Below are 23,010 nucleotides of genomic sequence, written 5' to 3'. Positions count from 1 at the left end.
CTGAGAATGTTTAATCAAAATTACAAACATACTCTTACAAAGCCCCTCAGTGAATCTATCGTGCATTTGTTTTGGCTCACTGCATACTTTATACTGTATTATTTTTCTATTACCACCTCAAATGTTAGAACCTATGTAACAGAAGTCCACTGTATTTTTCCAGGTGCGCAGCAGGTCTCTGTGGCGGGTGGAGCCAAGTGAGGGAGAGGTTCCACCCCAGGGGAAGCTGGAGCTGAGGCTAGTGGCTCACCTGGATGACACCCTGCATTTCCAGGACAAGCTGCACCTGTCCATCCAGAATAGTGAAACACACACCATCCCTTTTTCTGCTACTGGCAAGGGCACTACTATTGTCACCAACCGCCCTTTTGCCCCCAGTCTGGACTTGGGAGCCCATATCAGGTAGGCATAGCTACGAGTGAGGAAATACTGAAAGTGCATACTTTACATATTCAATCAAGTCAGTCATTCAAATCCTTTTTATTCTTTCCCCTTGAAACCTTGTCTTCTGTTCTCTCATCCCCAGCTCTGGTCCATGTCAGTACCATTTTAGAGTGACCAACCGAGGTCGCCGCTCCCACCAGCTGTACTGGACAACGGATGGGTACCCCCAGTTTCGCCGAAGAGTTCCCCCACCCGCCAACACAACCAGGGAGGGAAAGGGTCGCAGCTCCCTGGTACCCCCACCTGTAGATGGGCCAGTCTTCAGCCTGCACCCCATGCGTATGGAGCTGGCCCCGGGACACACTGCCGACATGGTGCTGGAGGGCTCCTCTGACTCTCCCAAGGTGGGAAGATGAGACAATGGTTGAAAACACTCCTCTGTCAGACACAACCTAGATATTCAGTTGAGATCTAGAAACATACACACTCCCTCAAAATACACATACGGTATGCTTCTCAATGAAAATCTATGCGGATCATGCATTGTGTGTTACGTGGAAAAAATGCTTTGGAGTCGACATTGGCAACAATGGTCTTCCTCAACACCTAAAGTTGTTTAACTTTGAATAAATTATTTAATTTTCTTCCCAAGACCTACTATGTTTCACCATATTATACCTTTATGAACTCCAGTTTGTTCAGCCAAACCAGTTCCATTTAGTGGAGCATTACCAGTGTTTGGTGATAGTAATCACAGCTGGTTATTAACATTTGCTAACATTTGAACAAACATGTGAAATACAGTCAGTGCACTCTTAGCTAGCATATTAGATCACGACACAGGGGGTTCAAGGTTGAATTCTACAGAGATAAAGGTGTAGAATCTTCCCAAAGTAACACTGCACAGGCCTGGCTGTTGACTTCCTCTCTGGGGTATTACTGGGATGCCTATTGATTGAAAAAAGGAGAGGGAATGAAGCAAGAACCAGAGATAAGCCCACGCCACTGCAACCTCTGCTGATCCCTTATATCTTTGAATGGCTATTGTGGAGTTGTAATTCAGGAAAGCCCAAGCAAAGCAGTGTGGCTATGTCTCAGAAAAGCTTTGCCAGGGCTCTATTTCTGTTGGGTAGTTATAGGAAACTATGTCACATTTATACCTAAACAAGGTCAAAAGCTGAGCTTAAGTGCAGAATTGTATCTGCCGGTATAAAGGTTGTGTTAGCAGTTGATGTTATTCTTCAATAACACAGGCCCCAAAGCAAATCAGTGGTAGAAAAATAGGTTTATTCAAAGAGAAAAAATCTAAGTTGTTATGTTGGGAAGTAGATGACAGTTGTTCTTTCTTCCCTGTCCTCAGGTGGTTAACCTTGTGGTTAACTAATTAGAATTCCTTGCAGTAAAATTGGGCCAATGGTCAAGTACCAAGTATCCTGTTTCAGGTTCAATGTATAGACAATTCGAACCAATGAGAACTTGCCACAAGGAGCTATGAGTCCTGGACTGAAACCCCTACACAGATTCTAAACAGATGTTGAACTGAAAAACAACTATTTCCATTGATCGTTAATTCCCTATTGACCTCTAGTCCACTGTGTTGTGTATTATCTTAAAATATTCTTACAGTTGTCTTGAGTTAATGGGATGTGTGAACTGAATACCTGTGTTTCTAACCCAGGTGGTTCGAGAGAGGCTGGTGTGTCACGCCATCCTAGGTCACCAGAGTGGGAAGGAGCGCATCATGACGGTGGACGTCACATGTCGGTTTGTCGCACCCATCCTGGACATCTCCTCCCAGCAGCTCAGCTTCTATGTGGAGAAGGTGTGTGACACCAATCACCCATCACCCACATTTGCTGCCTCTCTGCTCACAATGCAAGTGCATTGAAGCCTTAGTGCATGGAATTCTTCTCATAAGCTTCTACAGTCATGGTGTAGCCATCCATGCCCAATGACACATATTTCATAATGTGTAATAGTGTTTCCCCTATATGCATTTAGCACCATTTAGTACCATCACTGCTAAATCATGGCCGCCACTGTAAAAAATGTTTTATATATAATGTAGCTGTATAGATGTATGCCACAGGATGACCCCGTCCGCCGCCCCGCAGGAAGACCCATCCCCCTACTAACTCTGCCACCGCTGCTGAAAAAAATCCTATGGGAAACACTGGCTTGAAACATTAGACCTCACATCAGTCATTTGTTCATTGAAGGCATTCAGTGTTCAGCAGATCAATGATTGAGTTCTGTTGAGACATTGTGTTTATTCGATGTTCTCCAGCTCCAGTGTCAGGGGTCCATTGCTCCATGAAGCTGGATCATAGTGATTATCTTCTAAGGAAATTAAACTGTATACTTCTGCACCAGTTCGTTCCTGATTTATGATGTGAAGATGCCAATGGTTCTGACAGAGCACAAAGCTTTGCCCCAGATTATGTTAGTGTAACCAATAATATATGGACCCAGTGGACATGAGAGGAAGTTGTTGACCAGAGGGGTTCGGCTCAAATCCAAAATTAGTCCACTTATTGCAGTATGCTTAAACCTGAATACACATTATGCCTATTGGAAGATGAACTTGGGTTTAAGCTATTTTCAAGGATTCTATGGAGATAGCAAAAAGCACTTTGCACTCTCCATCTCATATCATCAGAATGATTGAATTCTGAATGAGAGAAAGAATGAGGCGTCACCTCTATCATCATAATGAAATTATTTCCTGTCCCCCCTATTTTACTTTTATTATCACTAGCACAAACTCTATCGCAATGTTTGTATAACGCCCCTTTTCATGCTGAACCTGTGCATATTTGTACACATACCTAACATCTCCTGGAAGCTGCTTTCAGGTTCTGTTGCTGATCAGCCTTTCAGAAATAAAAATAATAATTTATTTCAGTGGAATTATTTTATCTGACTCTGTCCCATTCATCTATGTGTTGACAGCCTTTCCTCTAGATTTACAGGCTGCTTGTGCAGCAGACCTCTCTGGGATAAAGCAATTAGAGAGAGGGAAATGGGATGGGGGAAGGAATGGAGAGGGAGAGGGAGAGGGGGGGAAAGGAATGGGTAAGGAGAGACGGCAAGAAATAAAGGGATAAGAAATGCAGTAGAGTTTAGAGGAGGAGGGAGAGAGGCTGAGAATGAATTGCAGATGTATAAGGCCTGCTGTAAATTGTGTTGCCCACACAAGAAAGTGATAGATAGAGATTATAGATTGAGTTATTTCTGCTTTGCTTAACCTTTAAGAAGTTATTAACTACAGGGCAGCTTTTATATGGGCATTATAGTAAATTGACTTCCAGTCTCTAGAGTTTACTGTATTGAATACCGGTAGTTACTCTTAACTTATTTAATTCATCTTCCCAATCAGTCTTATCTTTCCTTTTCTAATGTGTGTGTGTGTGTTTGTGTGTTAGAATTCTGAACGTGTGACTGTTGGTGCCCCCACTGCAGGCTCCAGGTGTCTCTCTGCTTCCTCTCTACCAAAAGCTGCTCCTGAGGAATGTGTCGTCTCTGGCCCTCTCTCTGCAGCTCACTCTGGCTGAGCCCTTTGGTCTGTCTGACCACGATGGTGATCACACATGTGTCACTTCTAAGGTACATCCTTCTGCAGGCAATACTTGTACAATACATCGCAGGGATTATAGCCTTGGTTCATACTTAACATAATCTGACACGTTTGATTATTTAAAGGTATCTGTACCTAGTATTGAGGGGCAGGTACCATATTATGTCCATGTCTCTGTGTTGGTAGACTTTGGTACTGGCTGTAGGAGTGCAGACGGAGCAGTGGGTACGCTTCGATCCCTTATACCGCCAGGACAGTATGACGCGGGTGGCTGAGGAGGTGCTGGAGGTGCGCTACTCAGACCATCCTCAGCAGGACACGGTGGGCCTGAGGGGAGAGGTCCACTTCCCCAACCTGCACTTCTCAAGTGCGGCTCTGGACTTTGGCTGTGTACTGAACCACACCGAGGTTCAGCGCCAGCTCACCATGACCAACTGCAGCCCTCTGTCTGTGTCCTACCACTGGGCCTTCCTGGTCGACCAGCAACAGTACAATATCAGGTAGAGAGCCTAGACCACCTCAACAACGTCACTGTTAGACTTGTTTAGCCACCATCCCTGGGAAAGAAAACTCAAGATTTAAGCAGAGAATATCCCTGACCTTTGTATGTGTATTCCTAAACACTTCATCACCTTCCCTATATTGGTTGGCATATTGTTATAAATGGTTGGGGATATTGTTTATTGTGGTTCCACTGTTTATTTGAGATTCTATTGAGGCATAGGAGGGCTCCAGTTTTCATGTAGTTCCAGGAGGGGACAGATGGTGCAGAAGCCGCTGGTATAGCCGAGGAAAGGAACTCCTTATTAAGACTCCATTTAATCAAGCTGTTCATTTCCCCTTCAACTGAAAAGATGCTGAGCATCAGACTGCTCATCAAGCCACTTTCCTTCCTCCTAAGAGGCTGATACGAAGTTCCACTCCTGTAAACTGTGTGTTTGAAATGTGTAAGCACATACCATACTGTACTGTACTGGAGTGGCCACCTCTGGGATTATGGATTTAAAGTTGTCTGAGATGGGAAAAGCAAGATGATTGCACCTTTAGTAAAGCCAAATCCAGCCATTCTCTAAGGAAACCAACAGGGAAAAAATCATCTGAGACGCTTCAATAAAAAGTTTGATCTACTGACGGTGCACACGTATTGCTATTTTCATCTACATCTCTACCTTGGCAGCCATTCCTTGGATCCATCTTGAGAACACAATGTAAACCAGTCCAAAAGCCTGTCCTTGGAAGTGGCTACTCAGCACCACACTCCCTTAATCTCCTCACACCAGTCAAGAAGGGATCCAATCTGTTACACTATAACTCTTTGGCTACTATTTCAAGCTATCTATTTTGAGGGAATATGAACCTCAAGCAGCTCCACAATATGGAGTTGCCTTCAGTAGATATCAGTTCATTATGCACCGAGATATATAGACTCCATATCAATGATGTCCTGCTTTTTGTGATCACAGCAGGGTTTCTGTAGTGTGTACAGATAACAGATTTTCTGCAAAATAATTTGATTGTAGAAATTATTATAAGTTATTATTAAAAATACTACACTCTAAGCACTCAAAGTAGTCAATGCCCATGTTGGCTCTGATGTTAAATCTGAGCTGTCAATACAGCTCCAATCTCTGGCAGCGTATTGTTGAGTTTTTAGAGTTTTTAATTGTTCTTCAGCTGCTGCCATGTCCTGCCTCAGAGGAATCAATAGTGCTGTACGTGGGGCTAAAGTGCAGGCCAGTGAAGATTTATCACTCAGCCTCCTGCTTTTTAATTTCTCCAGACCCACCCCCTTAGAAGTGGATGACCCTTCCTATCAATATTCACTTGGTGTTCACAATGCACAGGCCAACCTGCTAATTAAATACCTATCAGTAATTCAATCATTGGTGATCCTGCTATTATTATTTTCATCTGCTTAGCTAACTGGTTTATGGTGTATATGTTTCTGACAGACAGTTTGCCTTGCTGTCCTTTTCTTTTTTGGTGCTGATATATTTCACTTCCCCAGTTTTCCTGAGCAAACCAACGTGAGTGAGGGAAGAGTAACCACACATGAGGAGGAGAGGGATACGCGATGGGACCTGTCCAAAAATAGAAACATTGACATCAGAGTGGACTCAAACAGGTCTGATCCTGCCGTTCACCAAGCTCCAGCACTTGCACCCTGTATCTGAATAGAATGAGCAATATAATGTATTTATATCATGCCAACATATAGAGAGATATTTGAGATCAGAGATTCACAGCAGGCTTATTTCATACTATAGTGACCGCATATGGAATCAAATTTTTTTAACATTACATTAACTGGAAACAATTCCAAATGGTTGAAGAACTGGATTGTCAGCATCTAGCCCAATTATAGCAGAGTATAATCATTTCAGGCGTCTCCCATGAGGGTCTTCACTTCAGACAATCTTTGAAAAGGCATTTGGCTTCGTGGGCTACATTAACGATATAAAAACAAAAAATCTACTTTTCTCTCTCTGCTGACAGTTTTGTGTAATTGAAATGTTATTTGTTCCAGAGACTTCTGAGGTGTCTGGGGATTAGTGTGATGGAATGTCAGCACATACACACACTCGTGCACAGACACACACATGCACATACATGTGCACACACACACACACACACACACACACACACACACACACACACACATGCTTACAAATGAGAGCAATGGGACAAGATAGAAAGCTTAAAATCCTATATTGTATAGTGAGACAAAATATGGTGGTTCCTCCTGACAGTGGTCCTCTGGAGTATATTAATTTAACCTGTTAAATTATCTTTGCTGGTGGCACGAACTGCCATAGAATACCCCATACAACACTGCCCCCTGCTGTTACTCCCCAGAACACCTACTCTTACTGTAGTCTGCAGGCGCGACCTGCTTTGTCTCTTTCATCACCATGTCTCCTTGTATTTTGTATCTCTGTATGTATCTGTGTGTTTCTCTATGTCGCCATTTCACTACATTTCTGTCAATGTGCATGTCTGTCTCTCTGGCAACATCTGTCCGGTCCCCTTTCTTGCAAAATATGTTTTCAGTCCATTGGAGCATTTCTATTAAAATGCCATTAATTAATTAGCATTCTGTAATTAATTAACCTCATGGACGTACCAAGCGTGTAGCTACCGAGGAGGGGGGGGGGGGGGGGGACGAGAGAGTGTTGTTGGGGGAGGATCAGGAAGCTTCTGAGAGGACTTACTGTGCTAGTATGAGTTCCTTCACTGATTTATTTTATTGCTCATTTTAATAGACTAATTAAACTTTATTTGTTACTTTGTTAATGTGTCTGTTACTTGGATCCCTTACTTGATCCAAGATTAAATATCCAGTGAGTTATCTTTATTACAGTTCAATACTATAGATATAACATAACACATTATATACTTATTCTTCAGGGAAATTGAGGTTCCCAAACTGTTCCTGGATGAGAAGGTGGAGGACGAGAAGGGAGACCAAGAGAATGAGACTAAGGAGGGTAATGGCTCTCCCAAAGATCCCCTGTCAGCTCCAGTCACCCTCACTCTCATCACAGAGGGGAGGCAGAGCCAGGGGCGAGGTAGCTACAACCCCAGCAGACGGGAGATCAACAGGACCTCACCAGCACAGTGGCCAGACAGTACTGATCAGAACACAGGCACAGCAAGCCGCACTACAAAGGACCACCCCAGTGTTGGAGTGGAGGAGGTACAGTACACACTATCAGGTGCCCAGCTGATAAGCTTTCTTCTCTGTTTTGGTAGGATGGAGTTTTGGCCTTCCATGGTGACATCACCAGGTGGTACATTAATTAATAGACCAATACGAAAGAGTTCCGAACCTCTCTGCCAATAACAGCTAGTTTTCAGTTTTCCCCTTCCCTCCCCACCCAGACCAGACAGTCCTAGCAGAATTCTTGTTTGAGAAATTGATCTTTGCTAAGAAGCTATTTTCGTTTATTTTTCACCATTTTAATTGAAATCAGTCACAGTAAGGTACTTAATTGTTACTCAGAAATGATTTAATATTGAGATAAAATGGCTGCATTGGAACAACAGAGAACATTGTTGAATTGAATTACAGTAGTGAATCAAAGTTTCTCACCTCTTATCAACTATTCCTTTGTGCATCCCCTACCCTCTCACTATTGTTCTATCCATATGTCCTTGCCTTTCTCTATCGGTCTATCATTGTTCTGACCTACTGTATACCTCCTTATATGTCTCTCCTCCTCTCTCCTTGATGCAGGTGTTTGATATCCTACCTATATATGGGGTGCTGCAGCCAGGTGAAAGCCAGCTGGTGTCCTTCTCCTTTTACGGTCATGCTGACATCAGTGGTCAGGTTCTGGCTCTGTGTGAGGTCGAGGAGGGCCCCACATATGAAATCACACTCAAAGGAGAGGCTTCACTAGTCACCTACAGCCTGAACAGAACAGAGATAGACTTTGGCCTTCAGGTATTTGTACTATGGTCACCCTGAGGCTGTGTTAGTTGAGTCCAGTTCACTTGTGAAGGATAGAGATATCTGTGTTGGCTTTCTTTGCTTGTGTTTTTCATTCGTCCCTGTTTGGGTATGCAATGAATGCATTCAAGGCAATTGTCATTGATATTCAAACAAGGACTTATTGATTTTTTTATTTTTAAAGGAGTGAATCAGCAGAATCTTATCCTTGCGGGTTCAGCATACATTGTTTGGATCCATTCCCGCTCTTCTTCTTCTTCCCTTCTTTCTCCTGCAGTTATTTGACCATGTGGCCGAGGCAGAGATCACCCTGAGGAACACAGGGAAGGTGGGCTTTCAGTTCAGTGCTCTGTTGGGGGAGAAGGATGTGTGTGAGGACCCTCGGCCTGGACATCCCCTGGTCATCCCCAGAATGGTGAGACAGCCCACAGCACAGGGGATCCCTCCCTTTTACAGTCTGCTTTCTCTACCAATCCTTTAGTGTAACTACATACACCCTTTATGTAGTTACTTTCAATGGATTTTGGCAGAGCCAGATGAACTTGTGGATACCATTTTTATGTATTTTATGTAACCCTTTGTTTGTCTCTCATTACTCAAAGGGTTACATCGAGGCGAATGCAGAGCAGAAGCTTTCAGTGTACTATCTCCCTGGGGTCCCTGAGGTCTTCCACAAGACTTTCCAGCTGCAGGTGGCTTTCTTTGAGCCAGAGAGCCTCACTCTCAGAGGAGAGGGCATCTTCCCCAGGGTGTGCCTGGACCTACCCAGAGAGCTCAGTATGTGACTTTGGTCATTGTGGAGGTCTATCGCGATACTCTAAAACTGTTTTGTTGCAGTGTGTAACTCGCTATTCTTGTATTGTGTAGATGATGAGAGGTATACTGCAGTGGTGAAGGAGGCCAAGGAGGCTCTGGAGGAGGGCAGGAGGGATGTGGGCATCAGCCGGCCTGCTACTGGAAATGGCAACCTGTCAGACAAGGACTACATCCCTACAGTCAGTACCTACTGTATCACAATCACTCAGCACTTTCACCTTGATTCATGTACAGTGCATTTGGAAAGTATTCAGACCCTTGACTTTTTCCACATTTTGTTACATTACAGCCTTATTCTAAAATGTATTAAAATGTTGTTTTTTTAACATAGATCTCACCATTATGATTGTCTTCATAAGACGAAACAAAGCTAATGTGTTCAGTTTGTATGGCAGACATGATACCTGTGCTGTGTGGACAGATGTGTGTGAAAATTGATTTTTGTCTCTCTGTGTGCAGTATGATGCTCTGCTGCAGATGGAGGTAGAGAGGCTCTTGGTGAAACAGAATGCCATGGCTGTTGAGAACAGACAAGTGGATAATAGAGACACACCTGCGTCTACTAGCAAGTGGCGCAAGAAGCTTAGCAGGTAGGCTCACATGCAAATGCACCATCTCTCCTCCATTGCTATGCATACTGTATATGTGACTCATTACTGAAAGTGGGATCTCATTGTGTCTCATGTTTAGATTCCTCCTACCGGAATACACACTGGATTTTGGCTATGTGATCCATGGTAGTGTTCCTAACCACATAGTCAAAGTGACAAACACTGGACCCATGTCTGTGTCCTTCCGGGCTGACCGCCGCCCACTCACAGGCACAGGTAGGTTCTCCAGTATTCCTTAAAGTAGCTACATATGGAGCTGTGTGGCTGTTTGGGGAATATTATGGATCATTTTTAACAATAGATTTGTTTTTTTCTCCAGGATTTGTTGTAGAGCTGGATAGAGTAAAGAATCTGCCATATTGTGAGACTGAGACCTTTGAAGTGAAGTTTGACCCACGAGGAGCAAATCTGAATTTAGGGGAGATCAACACTGTCATGCCTATACAGGTACAGCAGGGAATCTGTACCTTTAGTTCTCTACTTCATTATATCCTATTTATTTTCTTTAGCTTCTTGAGTGTATTTGAAGTTTTATTGTTTTTCCACCACATTAAATATTTAGACCCATCTTTTTTAAGGTCAAACAGGCTGAATGTGCCATGGTGTCATTATGCTGTGTGTTGTGATTACCAGGTGGTTGGGGGCCCTGCAGTGCAGGTCCATCTGTGTGCCGTAGTTACCATGCCCTCCCTCACAGTCTCCACGGATATGCTGCAGTTTGACAGCATCCAGTGTGGGCTGTGTCAGGTAACCACCGTCCAGCTGTTCAACCCCGAGCCTGTCCCCTGTGAGTGGAGCATCGCAGAGGAGCAACGGCCCAGAAAGAAGGTACACTACCCAACTTATGCACCAATATACTGTACTCTATTGCCTCCTGCTATTTTAGATACTTGTGCTTTTGAACCTTTTACTGCAGTGGGCTAAATCAGGGTCACACAGAGTGTTTCTTGGTAGTCTTAAAATCTACTTTGAAGCAAAAGTATACACCTCACACACATGGTTATGGACTTAGAAAAAGAAGACAAGTACCATGTCAGATACAGAGTTGAAATGTGTTACATTTTGAGTTTGCATCCCAATATTACACTTTATATACATCACAGAATACTGAAATGTAACAAAACCGTTTAAATAGAAACATCGGATTTTCAGCGTTGTATTTTATTAATACAACATATTAAAAACATTCCACCCGTGAGGCCACTAGAGGGCGATTTGGTCATTTGACTGCAGGAAAAGTCAAACCGTAAGCAGCAACACTGTAGAGTAAAAAAGAACATGACCTTCAAATAGAGTGTGTTTAACCTAAATGATGTGCTGTTACCGTTAACACAAATAGCTTATTAAGTGCATTTTTGTTCATTATCTCGTGTTTTGTGATGGATTAAAGCTTTTAAAATGGGATATTAAGGGCATTAGCTGCAAGGCTTTGGCTCATTTTTCTTCTTGTCTTGTGTCTTCAGAGGATAATTATAGACCCCAGGCCCCACACTGAGTCTAATGAGGGGCAGTCAAGCTCATCTCATTCATATTTTGGGCTTTATCTTTACCAATAAGACGTCCTAGTATTACAGAACATACCGACATCATGATACATATATTCCTCTTCAGTAATAAGGTTATCCACATAGTTATTCATTTGGGATTCTCTAATTAGTCTAGGGTATAGATATTGTATCTCTGTTATTTATGACATGTTAATAATTGTTAAAAACCCAAGGAATATGTGTCTATGGCCTGTGTGTAGATTGACAAGCATGTCCCCCTCCACCTGAGACGGAAGGCCAGATTGGAACAGTGTCCTCCTCCAGTGGTATTTGAAATGCTACCTTCAACAGGCGTGCTGTATCCTGGAGATAGAGTCAACGTCCAGGTCAAATTCAGCCCAGCCGAGGGGGTAAGAAAAACCAGGGGCCCATAACATTTCAATATATTTAAGCTGTCATGACTACAAGGAACACTGTTCTCTCATAATGACAGAAACAGTTTGACCGTGTCTCTGTCTCTTGTCTGTTCTGTTAACACCGCATGTTCACATTTGCACAATTTTTCCAGAGCTCATCTTTCTCATGAATGATGGAGTCAGGTTGAGCTGGGAGACACAGATAAGAGACTAGACTCACAGAGGGCATTATCTCTCTCTGCTGTAGTATGGATCTCCTCCATCAGATACACACACACCACACACACCCCAATGACAGGTCTGCTGCCTTAGAGTCTTGATGGTGTCTCATGGAGATTAGCTGAACTAAACTAAAAGCTTGGTGAAGCCTCTACAGTACATGACTTGTTGGTCTAAGTAATGTTCTAGAGTCCGGGAGAGACACACCACAGGGAATACTGCGAGAGAAACTGTTGGCTGGGCTGCAGATGGTGTCTGTTTGCTTCCTTGGGATGTACTGTAACTGTCATCTTGGCTGTGTTGTTCGCCATAGAGGGCGTACAGCCAGAGGCTGGTGGTGTCAGTGGCCCAAAGCACCCAGAGGATGTTGCTGCTGGCCCAGGGGCAGGGAGAGGAGCCCCAGCTGGAGTTCTCCTCCTCTGTGCTGGAGCTGGGACCCACCCTGCCATTCAGTGCTGGAGAGGAGGCTGAAGTGATCGTACGGAACCCCTGCCCCTTTCCCATTGAGTTCTACTCCCTGGAGTTTGACAAGAAATACCTGGAGGAAGATAAGGTGAAATCAATTGACTGCCTCTAATGGTGCACTCTGGAAGACATGGTTCTTTTAACTCATTAAGTTATCTCCTTTGTTCCGTTTCTGTTTTCGTACCTTTCAAGCACTAAGAAAGAATGTTTGGATTTAATTTCTCCCTCTCTCTTAAGATTCTGCGTATGATGAAGGGCTATGATGTCCAGAACGTCCTGCTGTTGCCCCCACGCGCCCCGGGAGAGTCACTACCTCCTGAGATAATTGACTATTACAATGAACATAACTGTGAAGAGGAGGATGGTAGGTCTGCAGTGGAACCACACTCTCATTCTGCAACCAGACTGTTCAATTATCTCTTATCAGGATGGATAAGACATATCTACAAAATGTGAGCCTCTGCAGAGCAGTAGATTAATATTTACTGATGGCTTACTTATTTATAGAGGTCATGTATAATCCATAGGGGTGAGATCTGGGACTTACTGTGTAAAGGGCCTAGTTTGAGCTGCAGTGTAAGCTTTGATTTGATCTTGGATCATCTGTAATGGAAGTTCTCACTGACTCAGAGCTTTGTCTGGTTCCCCAGAGTCCAAGGCTAGCTACCCTAAAGATGAGGAGACATCTGAGGCAGGGGACAAGGGAGAGCAGGAGGAGGAGCTAGCCACCCCACCCCTTCCAGAACGACTCGTGGAGGAGGAGAAAGAGGCAGCTCCCTCCAAGGATGGGACTCCATGTGGAGGTACTGAACAAGACCAAATATATAACATTAACATCACAACACTCAGAACAGTACAGATTACCTTGAAGAAACAGACAGAATAGCTGAACAGCTCTCACACTGCTCACAGTACACAACCTTGCCACAGGATACCTCAGACACTATAATAGTTATAGAGATCAAAGACAGCAGGTATCATGTTGCATTCTGTCACAGACCTGATCAAAGACACAGTGGAAAGCAGGACTGCCAGTGTGGGGGACCTGGAGGTCAACCCAGTGTCCAGAGCTATTGCACGCCACATGGGCATTGACCTGTCACCGGAGGGCCAGGCTGCACGAAACCGCCGGGGCATCGCAATCATTGTGCATGGGGCTCCCCTCTCAGGTAAAGAGTGGCACATCCACCAAAAGATTTCAACACTTTCAACACTCAGTTTTTTCTTTCAACCATTTGCACATATCTCTGTGCAGGTAAAACAGGCACAGCAGTGACTCTGGCCAAATACTATGGTGCAGCGTGTCTGAACATTGATGCTGTAGTGCTGGAGGCACTGTCCTCAGGGATGACCTCTGCTGGCATGCGGGCCCGAGAGCTGTGTGCCAAGGCTGCTATGGAGCATGCTCAGAAGAGGGTGGAGGAGGCCGGTGAGTCTCAGCTTGATGGATAGGACGTTTTTGGTGTGTCTCACTCTCTCAGCCAATGATAACTGTATCAAACAAATGGTAATTTATTGCATTAAAGCCTAACAGTAAATTATCTGTGGACAAACTAGGCTATATGCTTTGTTTGTAGTTGTCTAACTGTAGGTGTAATGTTTGTGTGTGTGTGTGTGTACAGCCCAGGCTGTGGTGGAGGTTATGGGGCCTGCTGGTCAGGGTGCTGGTACTCTGAGTGTGGAGGCTGTAGCCAAACACACAGCTGAGGGCAGTCAAGTCATTGACCCCAAAGCTCCAGCCTCTTCCATCTCTACACGTAACAAGAACAGTGTTGTGGGAGGGAAGAGGATCGACGGATCACAGCCCACCGCCCCCTCAATGGTACCCTGATCATCACAATAGTGTGTATTACTATATCAAAGCTAGGACACAGTTTGTAATGCCTCTTATTAGTGCTTGCTTTCTGTGCAGGGTGGTGGCCCTATCCACCGGCAGCTCAGCATCAGTGTGAGCCAGGTGGGAGAGCTGGGCCTGATGAGCTGCCTGCTACCAGACCAACTGCTAGTGGACATCCTCTCAGAGAGACTGCAGGTGACATACAGTACTGAGAGACACAGAGCCTATATGGGCCTCCCAGTCCTTGGGATGGACCCTCAATGAATCTCCTGTGTGATCCTCGAGAGTGTTGATGATGAATGGGATGTATGTGTTGTCCCCTGGCAGCTGAGTGACTGTCACCGGGGTGTTGTGATGGATGGGCTGGAAACGCTGTACAGCCTCTCCCCCAGCAGCACCCTACAGATCATCCTCAAGGCCTTCAACAACAGATCCTTCATCTACATGGTCAATCTCTCCAACAACTACTATGCCTTCAAGGCCAAGGAGAGGGCACAGAGAGAGGCAGAGGGTGAGGACAAGCTAGGCCAAAGGAGCTGGGAGCTGTGTTAAACTAAACAATAGTTTGAGGTAATTACTACGGTGACTGGTAATAACACTCCTTCCATCACAGAGGTCTTACAGAGGGAGCACGCTGAGAAGGAGAAGCTGCGCTTGCAAGAAATGGATGAGGAGGAGTATGATGCCCTGCCAGAGGAGGAGAAAGAGAGCATCGATCTCAGACACCTTGTGGCACTGAGAGAACGAAAGCGCAGGTATTGGATGAAAAATGCTTATGCACATATTAGGTATAGCAATGTGTCTGACTTAGAGAGAATGGTTTAAACAGACTGGAATGTGAATAATTATGTATGTAATTGTAGAGTTTATGTTAATGTTAATGTATGTAAATGTGATAGGGAACAAGAGCGGGCAGAAAGGGAACAGGAGGAGAGGAGACAACAAGAGGAGCTAGAGAGAGTGAGAGAAGAAGAGGAGATGAAAAAGAAAAACAAGAAAGGCAAGAAGGAGCCTGCCAAGGACGACTCATCAGGGAAGAAGAGTCAGCTTGGAGGAAAACAGGTCAGTGTTTCGTCAGATCAGCCAACTGTGTCACACGGTATTATAGAAGCATTGGAACTGTACATCTGTATATTCTCTATTATTTTGTGTGAATATTGGCTATAGTTGAAGTGTAATCTGCATTATCTGTGACTACATATTATAATCGTTATTTATTTTTAGTATTGGAAATGTGAGGACTTTTTTCTGTTGTTAATGTTTGATTGTTGTTATGTTTTTGTCTTTATCTTTGAGTTGGAGGGGATAATAATATTTCTGTAATTGTTGATTGTCCTATTTAGAATTAATAAAAATGTCTTTAAAAAAAGCTGCATCACATGGTGCTCATTGCAGTGCATAGGAGAAGTGGTAGCATAATAAATTACATTTCTTAATGTGTTCCTCCCTTATTTCCACTTTACACTGACAGTCTGCAAGTGCCCTACGCTCAGAGACAAAACTGGACCAGCCGGTGAAAGATGGGAGAAAAATGTCCTCCTGTGCTGACGGCAAGGAGTATAAAGACTCTCCCACAGAGGGCACTAGGGAACCAGAGGAGGGACCCAAGAAGAAGAAGCCAAAAGAGGGCAAGGCAGGGGGTCAGGATGAGTCTCCATTACCAAGCGAGGACCCAGAGAGAGAGCTGGTATGTTACCCTCATAAATACCAAGTGAAGAATAAGAACGCACAGCCATTACGTGACAAACATATTTTGAATATGAACTAGTTCCTTTCCTCCTTTTACGATTGTACCTCATATTGTTTAAACAATAGCTGACACCCAGATGAATAAAACATATTTAATAGCTGTTTAACTGGCCTGTAATTGAAACTCCTCTACTCCTTCTGTTCCCTGTAGTCTAGTGAGGGTGACCGACTGCTGCTGTCTCGGTTCAGGCTCTACGAGCAGAGCCAGCCCCAGCTTCTCCACATCCTACAGTTCTGGGACCGAGCCCAGGGTCAACTCCTCCAGCCCCTGTTCTCTGAAGACAACATCCAGGAGCCAGAGGAAGTAGTCCCTGAGAGACAGGCCCCCTCCGGCAAGAAGACCAAGAAAGAGCGGGAGAAGGAGAAGGTGGAGAAGGAGAAGGAGCGCTTGGAGAAGGAGAAGTTGAAGGCAGATGCCACAGATGTGAAGCTGGTGTCTCCAGCCCCTAGCCAGGCCCTTCTAGCAGTGGAGGGGTCTGAGGGAGGGGACAGGGAGGCTGCACCTGAGACTGTGCCCCACATCCTCCTTTCTGTTACTGGGAGGGACTATCTTAGCGGAATAGAGATCCTGAAGAGCAACAAACTGCCCCCTCTTGAAGAGGTACAGTAGATACTTGCAGTAATACTCTCCCTTCATTTTATATTTGATCCCTATGACGATCTTTGATAAAAAAAGCTTTACATGATGTCAACTTACTCTGTTCCTCAGGTGTTGGATGGTTTAGGGCTGGGACCCAAGGGCCCTCCTATCCCCCCCTCCACTATCTTCTCTGTCATCCCCTACCCTAAGAAGAGGCCTGTGCCCAGTGCACAGCAGATCACTAGTTGCTTCACCTTCATGGTGCCCTCAGTTCCAGAGGATCCAACAGGGGAGAAGAAGGATACAGACATGGAGGCTGAAGCTCAAGGCTCAGTCAAGGTATAATTGGTCCTCCATGGAAAATAGCATAACCTCACACATCAAACCACTATTGCCACCATATTCACTCGTTTATTTCTTGCTCACTTTAAAAAACACCATTGATGATACAGTAATAACACTATGTCAAGAGCAGGGATGGACAACTGGCGGCCCAACTCAGTAGGGATCTCAACTTACTGTTGAGAGTTAGAATAGTAGAATACACAAGCTGCAATTTCAAAATTCGGTTGTGCATCAGCAGTTGTTCTCTTATGTCAGTCACTTACAGTCACTCAATTTGCCCATGTCAGCTAAATTGTTTTAGATTGGTAAGTCAGTATAGCGGCCAGCTATCTAAACTTATTAATGGTTGAATTACCGCCCGGGGGACCCCCATTGATTTTGTCAGTTACTCTCACTTAGATATCATATTAAAAACAGCAAACATTTCTCTCCACCCTATGACATAATGTGTAGAATTGCAAGAAAAGTGTTATAAAATTGCTGAATCTTCTCTACGCCCCATGGAAGAATGTGTAGAATTGCAGGAAATTAACTCTAAAACTGCTTAAATGTTTTGCTCACAAATTTGCATGTGGGTATGGATGTGGGTACACAGACCTGCGAGCCACTGCAGCCTCTCTTGGTTTAATTAATGAAGCTATTCATCATAGTCGGGTCTAACTGAATGGGTCTTACAGGAAGAAGTGATGACCCCTACCAAAGGACGGGGGAAGAAGGCAGACACAGGCAGAGAGAGTCAGAAAGACAAGAGACGCACCCCAGCCAAAAAGGGGGCCAGGTCCAATGACTCTCGCTCCCCTCCTCTCAACGCTGTGACTCCCTTATCTGACACTGAGCATTGCCAACAGGAGTCCCAGCAGGAGCGCAACCAGCGGTGAGATCATCTATACACTACATAAGAATATACACTAATGTGCATAAATGTGACTTAAATGTGTTGTTTTCTATAGGCTCACCACATTCCGCTGGAATGTCCCACCCAATGGAGAGGTGACGCTGAAGATCTGGTTCCACTCCCAATTGCCTGGCAAGTTTGACCAAACACTGAACTTTGAGTTGTTGGGTACAAAGAGACGGTACCAAATGTACTGTAGGGGCATCTGTGCATATCCATCCATCAGCAAAGATGTAAAGTGAGTATTGTTATTTGTTTCTAGAAGACATTTGTGAAATAGAACCAATTTCTATACTTAAAGATGCACTATGCAGAAGTTGCCCCATTTCCTGGTTGCTAATAGTTAGCCTAATTTCAGTTTATGTGACAAAACAAGCAAGTATAGTATAGAGAATCATTTTACTATCTAAACTGGTGTGAAATATATTTTCCATAAACCAAAAATCTTGTATTTTCAGATGTTTGAAGCTGGTGTACAAAACCGACAGTAAAAGACTAAAAAACAAATCTTAAGGATGGGGAGCATAGAAATAGCACACATAGAAAAGATCTAGCACTTCTTAGACTTGCTTTCAATTAGAATGAGAGATCTATAACACACGTCTATGTGAATTTGGTCAGGTCACCCAAAAAGTTACATATTGCAGCTTTTCCAATGCAGCTGTTTTTATCTCAATAACAAAAAATGCCAGAGTAACAATTAAGTATCTTACTGTGACTGTTTTCAATTAAAATGGTCAAAAAGAAACAAAAATAGCTTAGCAAAGATCAATTTCTCACATAAGAATTTTGCTAGGACTGTCTGGGAGTGGTCTGAGTGGGAGGGTAAAATGGAAAACTAGCTGTTATTGGCAGAGAGGTTTGGAACTCTCTTTCTTATTGGTCTATTAGCTAATTTACTGCTTGGTGATGTCACCAGACTCCAAAACTCCATCCCACCGAAACATGCTGAAATTTCAGGCTGTCTTTTCAAACAGCTCTTACACTAAAAGGGAATTATCATAATTTTCACAATTTCACAGTATCATTCCAACCTCATTGTGTGGAAATATATATATATATATATATAAAAACACATGAAAATCACATTTTTGACTGCGCTGGGCCTTTAACTGAATTTTGGCAGAGCTGTTCTAAGTTTTATTATCGATATATATGTTTTATTATCACTGTAAATGATGTGTTGAGTGTGTGTCATTTGGTCTCTCCCAGGATGGTGTTTGCCCACAGTAAGAGGGTCCTTCAGTCTGATGAGGTTCTGCAGAAGACCTACATCATCCGCTCTGGCCTCTATGAGTTTGGCCCGCTGCTCTGTGGGAAGACCAGAGATAGGTAAGAGGATTATTTTCCACTACCTACTCTGTGAGTTTATTCACTGTAACTCCATAGAGGACAACATGTGTGATGTATGCCTGTGTGTTACCTGTCTGTGCCATAGGTATAAAGAGAGGAAGTATCCAGAGAACATGGAAAGGCTGGTGATACACAATAACTCCCCACTGGATGCTGAGATTCACTTCTACTTCCAGCATGACACCAAGGCTACCACCTACCTATTGGACCCTCCCAACATGACCCTCAAGCCCAACGAGAGACAAGTAGCCAATCAGAACTACTCATAACATAGTTGAATGTAGTCAAACATACCAGGAAGGTGTCATTGTCACTAATATTATCAATGAACAGTTTCACATCCATACATTTTTCATGTTATCAGTATACAACTGTAATAACCACATTTTGTTATGAGACTTTGTATGGTAATCACAGAGTACCACTTATCCATATTGTGCCCTTGCAGGAACTGACAGTGTGGGCATACCCTACGAGCCCGGGGCAGATAGAGGACAGTGTGGTGTGCTGTATTAAAGAGAACCCAGAGCCAGCCATCTTCCGCTTCTCCTGTCGCGGGGTCCGGCCCGAGCTCGAGATCGAACGCAAGCAGCTGCATTTTGATAAGATTCTACTGCACAGGTCAGGGAATTAATTAATGCTGTAGTCCACATTGCACAGAACTACTGTAGTGCTTTTTAACGTGTCAGTTTCAAAGTAGAGGAATTTGTTTTTGTCATGGTAGTTTTCTGTTGATTTTCCTTTCGCCACTATACTCCATTCTCCCTGTGCTGGTTGTGAATCTCAGGAAGGACACAAGGAATCTGTGCCTGCGTAACAACACGCTGCTGCCTGCAGCCTGGAGGCTGAGTGGGCTGGAGGTGCTGGGGGATGAGTTCAGTGTGTCTCAGGACCAGGGCATCATCCTGCCACACTCTGAGTTCTGCTTGCAGATGCATTTCAGAGCCATGAAGCCCATAAACCTGAAGAGAGCCATTCGCCTCGAGGTACAGTACTGGGTGATAATTAATTTGATGATTGGTATCATCATGTTGCATTATTCCTGTTTATCTCATATTGTTGTTGTGTGACTTTCTGTCTGTGTGTTGCTGTGTGTGTTAGGTGTCCGATGTGGAGAACATCCTGGGTATTGTCCATACAGAGAACATTCAGATCCTTGCTGAGGCCTACGACGTGGCTCTGGACATCACCTTCCCTAAAGGTCTTTACAGGAGTTCTCACAGACAGATACGATTGTTTCTTTCACACATGCATCATTTTACCAGCTCCCTTTGATTTGGATGAATTCCTTTTCCTGTTTGTGAAAGGGAAATTAATGGTGTTTCCCTTGATCTACCATACGTGTGTTTGTTTTTTAGGGGCTGACGGCGGTCTAGACTTTGGAACCATCAAAGTAACTGAGGAGGTCAAGCTTTCTGTGAACATGAAAAACAAGGGCAAATATGAGATAGCTTTCAAGTGAGTATCAATAAACATACACTATCCTAAAGCCAACTGCTAATCATGTCATTTTGGACCATATTAAGCACATTATCCACCAGCCCTCCCTTTGCCTCCACTTTCCCAGGTTTATCCTGGAGGCCACAGACCCAGCCGTGCCAGACCTGAACCAGATCTTCACCATCACCCCACAGAAGGGCTCCCTCAACCCCAACGACCGGCCCACATGCGTCCAGTTTGTGTTCCGCCACAACAAGGAGGTGTCCATCCGAGAGCAACCAATTCTGCGCTGTCAAGTTAGTAGACTCAACCAATAAAACTTGTGAAGAATTTCAGTAGTGTGCTGTTTCAGTCTCAGTATCCACTGGTGCCTTACAGGTGTCTGGTTTTTCTCAAAGGTGATTGAGCCAAATATTGCAGAGGGTGGAGAGACCATTGCCATCATTCCCATCAAAGTTTCAGTCCAGTCCCTCTTCTCGAAATACAACATCATGCCCTCCAGTGACATTAACTTTGGCCCACTAGTCTACGGCTGCCGCAAGACACAAACCTTCACCATAGAGAACAAAGGAGACTTTGAGATCCGCTTCAACATCAGCAGGATGTGTAAAGACCTGCCACAGCCTGCCCAGAGGAGAGGGTATGACCACCACAATGAACTCTAACCTTACTGTATCTCACTCCTAATACTTCCTCTATTTTAGCACTTTCTCTGTATAACCCAAAGTCATGGAATGCCTCTTTATGTCTCACTGCAGCATTGTGGGGAAGAGAACATCACGTGAGAACCACTCTGCTAAACCCCTCACTGGAAACAAAGTGCGGCGAACTGAATCCATCCAGAAGGACATGGGCATGTCCACTCTGGTAAGAGTTCCTCCTCGTATTACAACATACCTAGAAACTAACTTCAGCAGATGTAAATGACCTTAATGAAGATAAACATTTGAATATGGATCCATAATCCACCACTGCCCCATCCCCATGCCTCCCTCTCTTCCCCGGTGTGCAGGCCCGTTTCACCATGGGCGTGTTCTCATTGGTGCCTGGTTTTGGTACCCTGGCGCCGGGCGCTCACCAGGTGGTCACGGTAGACTGTGTGGCAGAGCAGGCAGGACGCTGGCAGGAGTGCCTGGCCCTGGACATCACTGACCGAGACCCCTCAGACAATCCAGGCGGTATCCCCTACCGGCTTGTGGCTGAAGTCTGCATGTCAGGTGTGTATATGAGTTAGCAATGGTTGAGAAGGAAATGTGATGTAACGTTACCCCTGGCCCTGAGTGCTTATGTTGAAATTGGGACTCACCCTGTATTTTTCTACAGGGATTGCATACAAAGACATTGCCTCTATTTTTGAGGAGCACCGTATCTGCAAGACCAGCACCATGTTGTACTGTGAGCAATTCCGTGATTCCATGGGCATCTATATCCACGATGAGAACAAATTTGTTTTCAATAATGTTCTGGTGGGTCGCCCGGCCAAAGCACGCTTCCGCCTCACCAACAACGGCAAGGTGCCCTGCGAGCTGAGCCTCGCAGTTAAACCTGTCCTTACGAAGGTATGGGTGGTTTTCTGATGAACATGTTTATGAAACAGAGATTGATTGTGTTTGTAGGCTGTAAGGCAGCAGGGCGAACAGTGACTGTTTGTCTGTTACAGATATCAGTGCGTAGCACGGAGGTGTTTGAGTTGACGCCTGGCAGGCTTTCTATACCCAGTCACTCTCATGCCTTTGCCATCATCACCTTCGCCCCTCAGACCATGCAGACCTACCATGCTGTGTTTGAGGCCACCCTGGAGGGAGCTACCAGGTACATACCTCAGTTTGCGTGTGTGTGTGTGTGTGTGTGTGTGTGTGTGTGTGTGTGTGTGTGTGTGTGTGTGTGCGCGCATACCTGTGTGTGTGGGTAAACTTTTCTCTCATCATTCACTCTCCTGTATTTCCTAGTCTGCAACCCATGGCCAAGTCCAAGGTGTTGGTGTTTGATCTGATGGGTGATGGCAATCTGCCCAGTGTGACTATTCTGAGACCAGTCCTGAGGACCAGCCGTGGACACCCTCTGCTGCAGTTCAAACGGCTGCTGGTGGGCCGGGCCCAGACCCTGCCCCTGGTGCTGAAGAATGATGTCAATGTACCCGCTCAGGTGAGAACATCCTCTGTTTATATTACGTTTTTGGAACAGTGCTGTTTATACATTGGCATTATTTGACTGCTTTGCAGATTCACATTGATCTTCTGGATAAGATGGGGGTGTTCACTTTGAGAGCTGCTCCCAACACCATCTGCAGCAACATCTCCTCATCACAGATAGATGCAGAGGTCGGGACAGGTTGGTACAGTATACAACTGGTCCATGAGAAAACCAGCAGAGACACTGTGTA

The 23,010-nt window shown here is 44.6% G+C and overlaps 1 protein-coding gene across 1 annotated transcript in view; it reads left to right on the top strand.

Moving 5' to 3' along the window:
* LOC139401276 (HYDIN axonemal central pair apparatus protein) overlaps positions 1 to 23,010 on the top strand; it is a 65,152-nt gene that overhangs the window by 31,570 nt on the left and 10,572 nt on the right. Inside the window, exons 18-62 of the mRNA XM_071145650.1 lie at positions 164 to 402; positions 527 to 788; positions 2,063 to 2,206; positions 3,847 to 3,990; positions 4,148 to 4,461; positions 5,970 to 6,086; positions 7,370 to 7,658; positions 8,199 to 8,408; positions 8,692 to 8,829; positions 9,017 to 9,191; positions 9,282 to 9,409; positions 9,690 to 9,820; positions 9,921 to 10,057; positions 10,161 to 10,288; positions 10,475 to 10,669; positions 11,589 to 11,738; positions 12,277 to 12,516; positions 12,666 to 12,792; positions 13,079 to 13,231; positions 13,427 to 13,597; positions 13,684 to 13,857; positions 14,051 to 14,250; positions 14,323 to 14,460; positions 14,593 to 14,776; positions 14,879 to 15,020; positions 15,165 to 15,327; positions 15,737 to 15,952; positions 16,166 to 16,615; positions 16,724 to 16,933; positions 17,617 to 17,813; positions 17,890 to 18,072; positions 19,047 to 19,166; positions 19,273 to 19,432; positions 19,636 to 19,808; positions 19,975 to 20,173; positions 20,289 to 20,388; positions 20,546 to 20,645; positions 20,755 to 20,923; positions 21,026 to 21,267; positions 21,386 to 21,494; positions 21,640 to 21,844; positions 21,951 to 22,186; positions 22,288 to 22,439; positions 22,577 to 22,772; positions 22,850 to 22,958. Coding sequence (XP_071001751.1) covers positions 164 to 402; positions 527 to 788; positions 2,063 to 2,206; positions 3,847 to 3,990; positions 4,148 to 4,461; positions 5,970 to 6,086; positions 7,370 to 7,658; positions 8,199 to 8,408; positions 8,692 to 8,829; positions 9,017 to 9,191; positions 9,282 to 9,409; positions 9,690 to 9,820; positions 9,921 to 10,057; positions 10,161 to 10,288; positions 10,475 to 10,669; positions 11,589 to 11,738; positions 12,277 to 12,516; positions 12,666 to 12,792; positions 13,079 to 13,231; positions 13,427 to 13,597; positions 13,684 to 13,857; positions 14,051 to 14,250; positions 14,323 to 14,460; positions 14,593 to 14,776; positions 14,879 to 15,020; positions 15,165 to 15,327; positions 15,737 to 15,952; positions 16,166 to 16,615; positions 16,724 to 16,933; positions 17,617 to 17,813; positions 17,890 to 18,072; positions 19,047 to 19,166; positions 19,273 to 19,432; positions 19,636 to 19,808; positions 19,975 to 20,173; positions 20,289 to 20,388; positions 20,546 to 20,645; positions 20,755 to 20,923; positions 21,026 to 21,267; positions 21,386 to 21,494; positions 21,640 to 21,844; positions 21,951 to 22,186; positions 22,288 to 22,439; positions 22,577 to 22,772; positions 22,850 to 22,958 — 8,119 coding nt within the window. The remainder of the gene's footprint in view (positions 1 to 163; positions 403 to 526; positions 789 to 2,062; positions 2,207 to 3,846; positions 3,991 to 4,147; positions 4,462 to 5,969; positions 6,087 to 7,369; positions 7,659 to 8,198; positions 8,409 to 8,691; positions 8,830 to 9,016; positions 9,192 to 9,281; positions 9,410 to 9,689; positions 9,821 to 9,920; positions 10,058 to 10,160; positions 10,289 to 10,474; positions 10,670 to 11,588; positions 11,739 to 12,276; positions 12,517 to 12,665; positions 12,793 to 13,078; positions 13,232 to 13,426; positions 13,598 to 13,683; positions 13,858 to 14,050; positions 14,251 to 14,322; positions 14,461 to 14,592; positions 14,777 to 14,878; positions 15,021 to 15,164; positions 15,328 to 15,736; positions 15,953 to 16,165; positions 16,616 to 16,723; positions 16,934 to 17,616; positions 17,814 to 17,889; positions 18,073 to 19,046; positions 19,167 to 19,272; positions 19,433 to 19,635; positions 19,809 to 19,974; positions 20,174 to 20,288; positions 20,389 to 20,545; positions 20,646 to 20,754; positions 20,924 to 21,025; positions 21,268 to 21,385; positions 21,495 to 21,639; positions 21,845 to 21,950; positions 22,187 to 22,287; positions 22,440 to 22,576; positions 22,773 to 22,849; positions 22,959 to 23,010) is intronic.

The sequence above is a fragment of the Oncorhynchus clarkii genome, chromosome 1 (genome assembly GCF_045791955.1).
Source record: "Oncorhynchus clarkii lewisi isolate Uvic-CL-2024 chromosome 1, UVic_Ocla_1.0, whole genome shotgun sequence".
Lineage (NCBI taxonomy): Eukaryota > Metazoa > Chordata > Actinopteri > Salmoniformes > Salmonidae > Oncorhynchus > Oncorhynchus clarkii.
The sequence above is the reverse complement of the archived record's forward strand: the minus strand, read 5'-3'. Positions and strand labels throughout refer to the sequence as shown.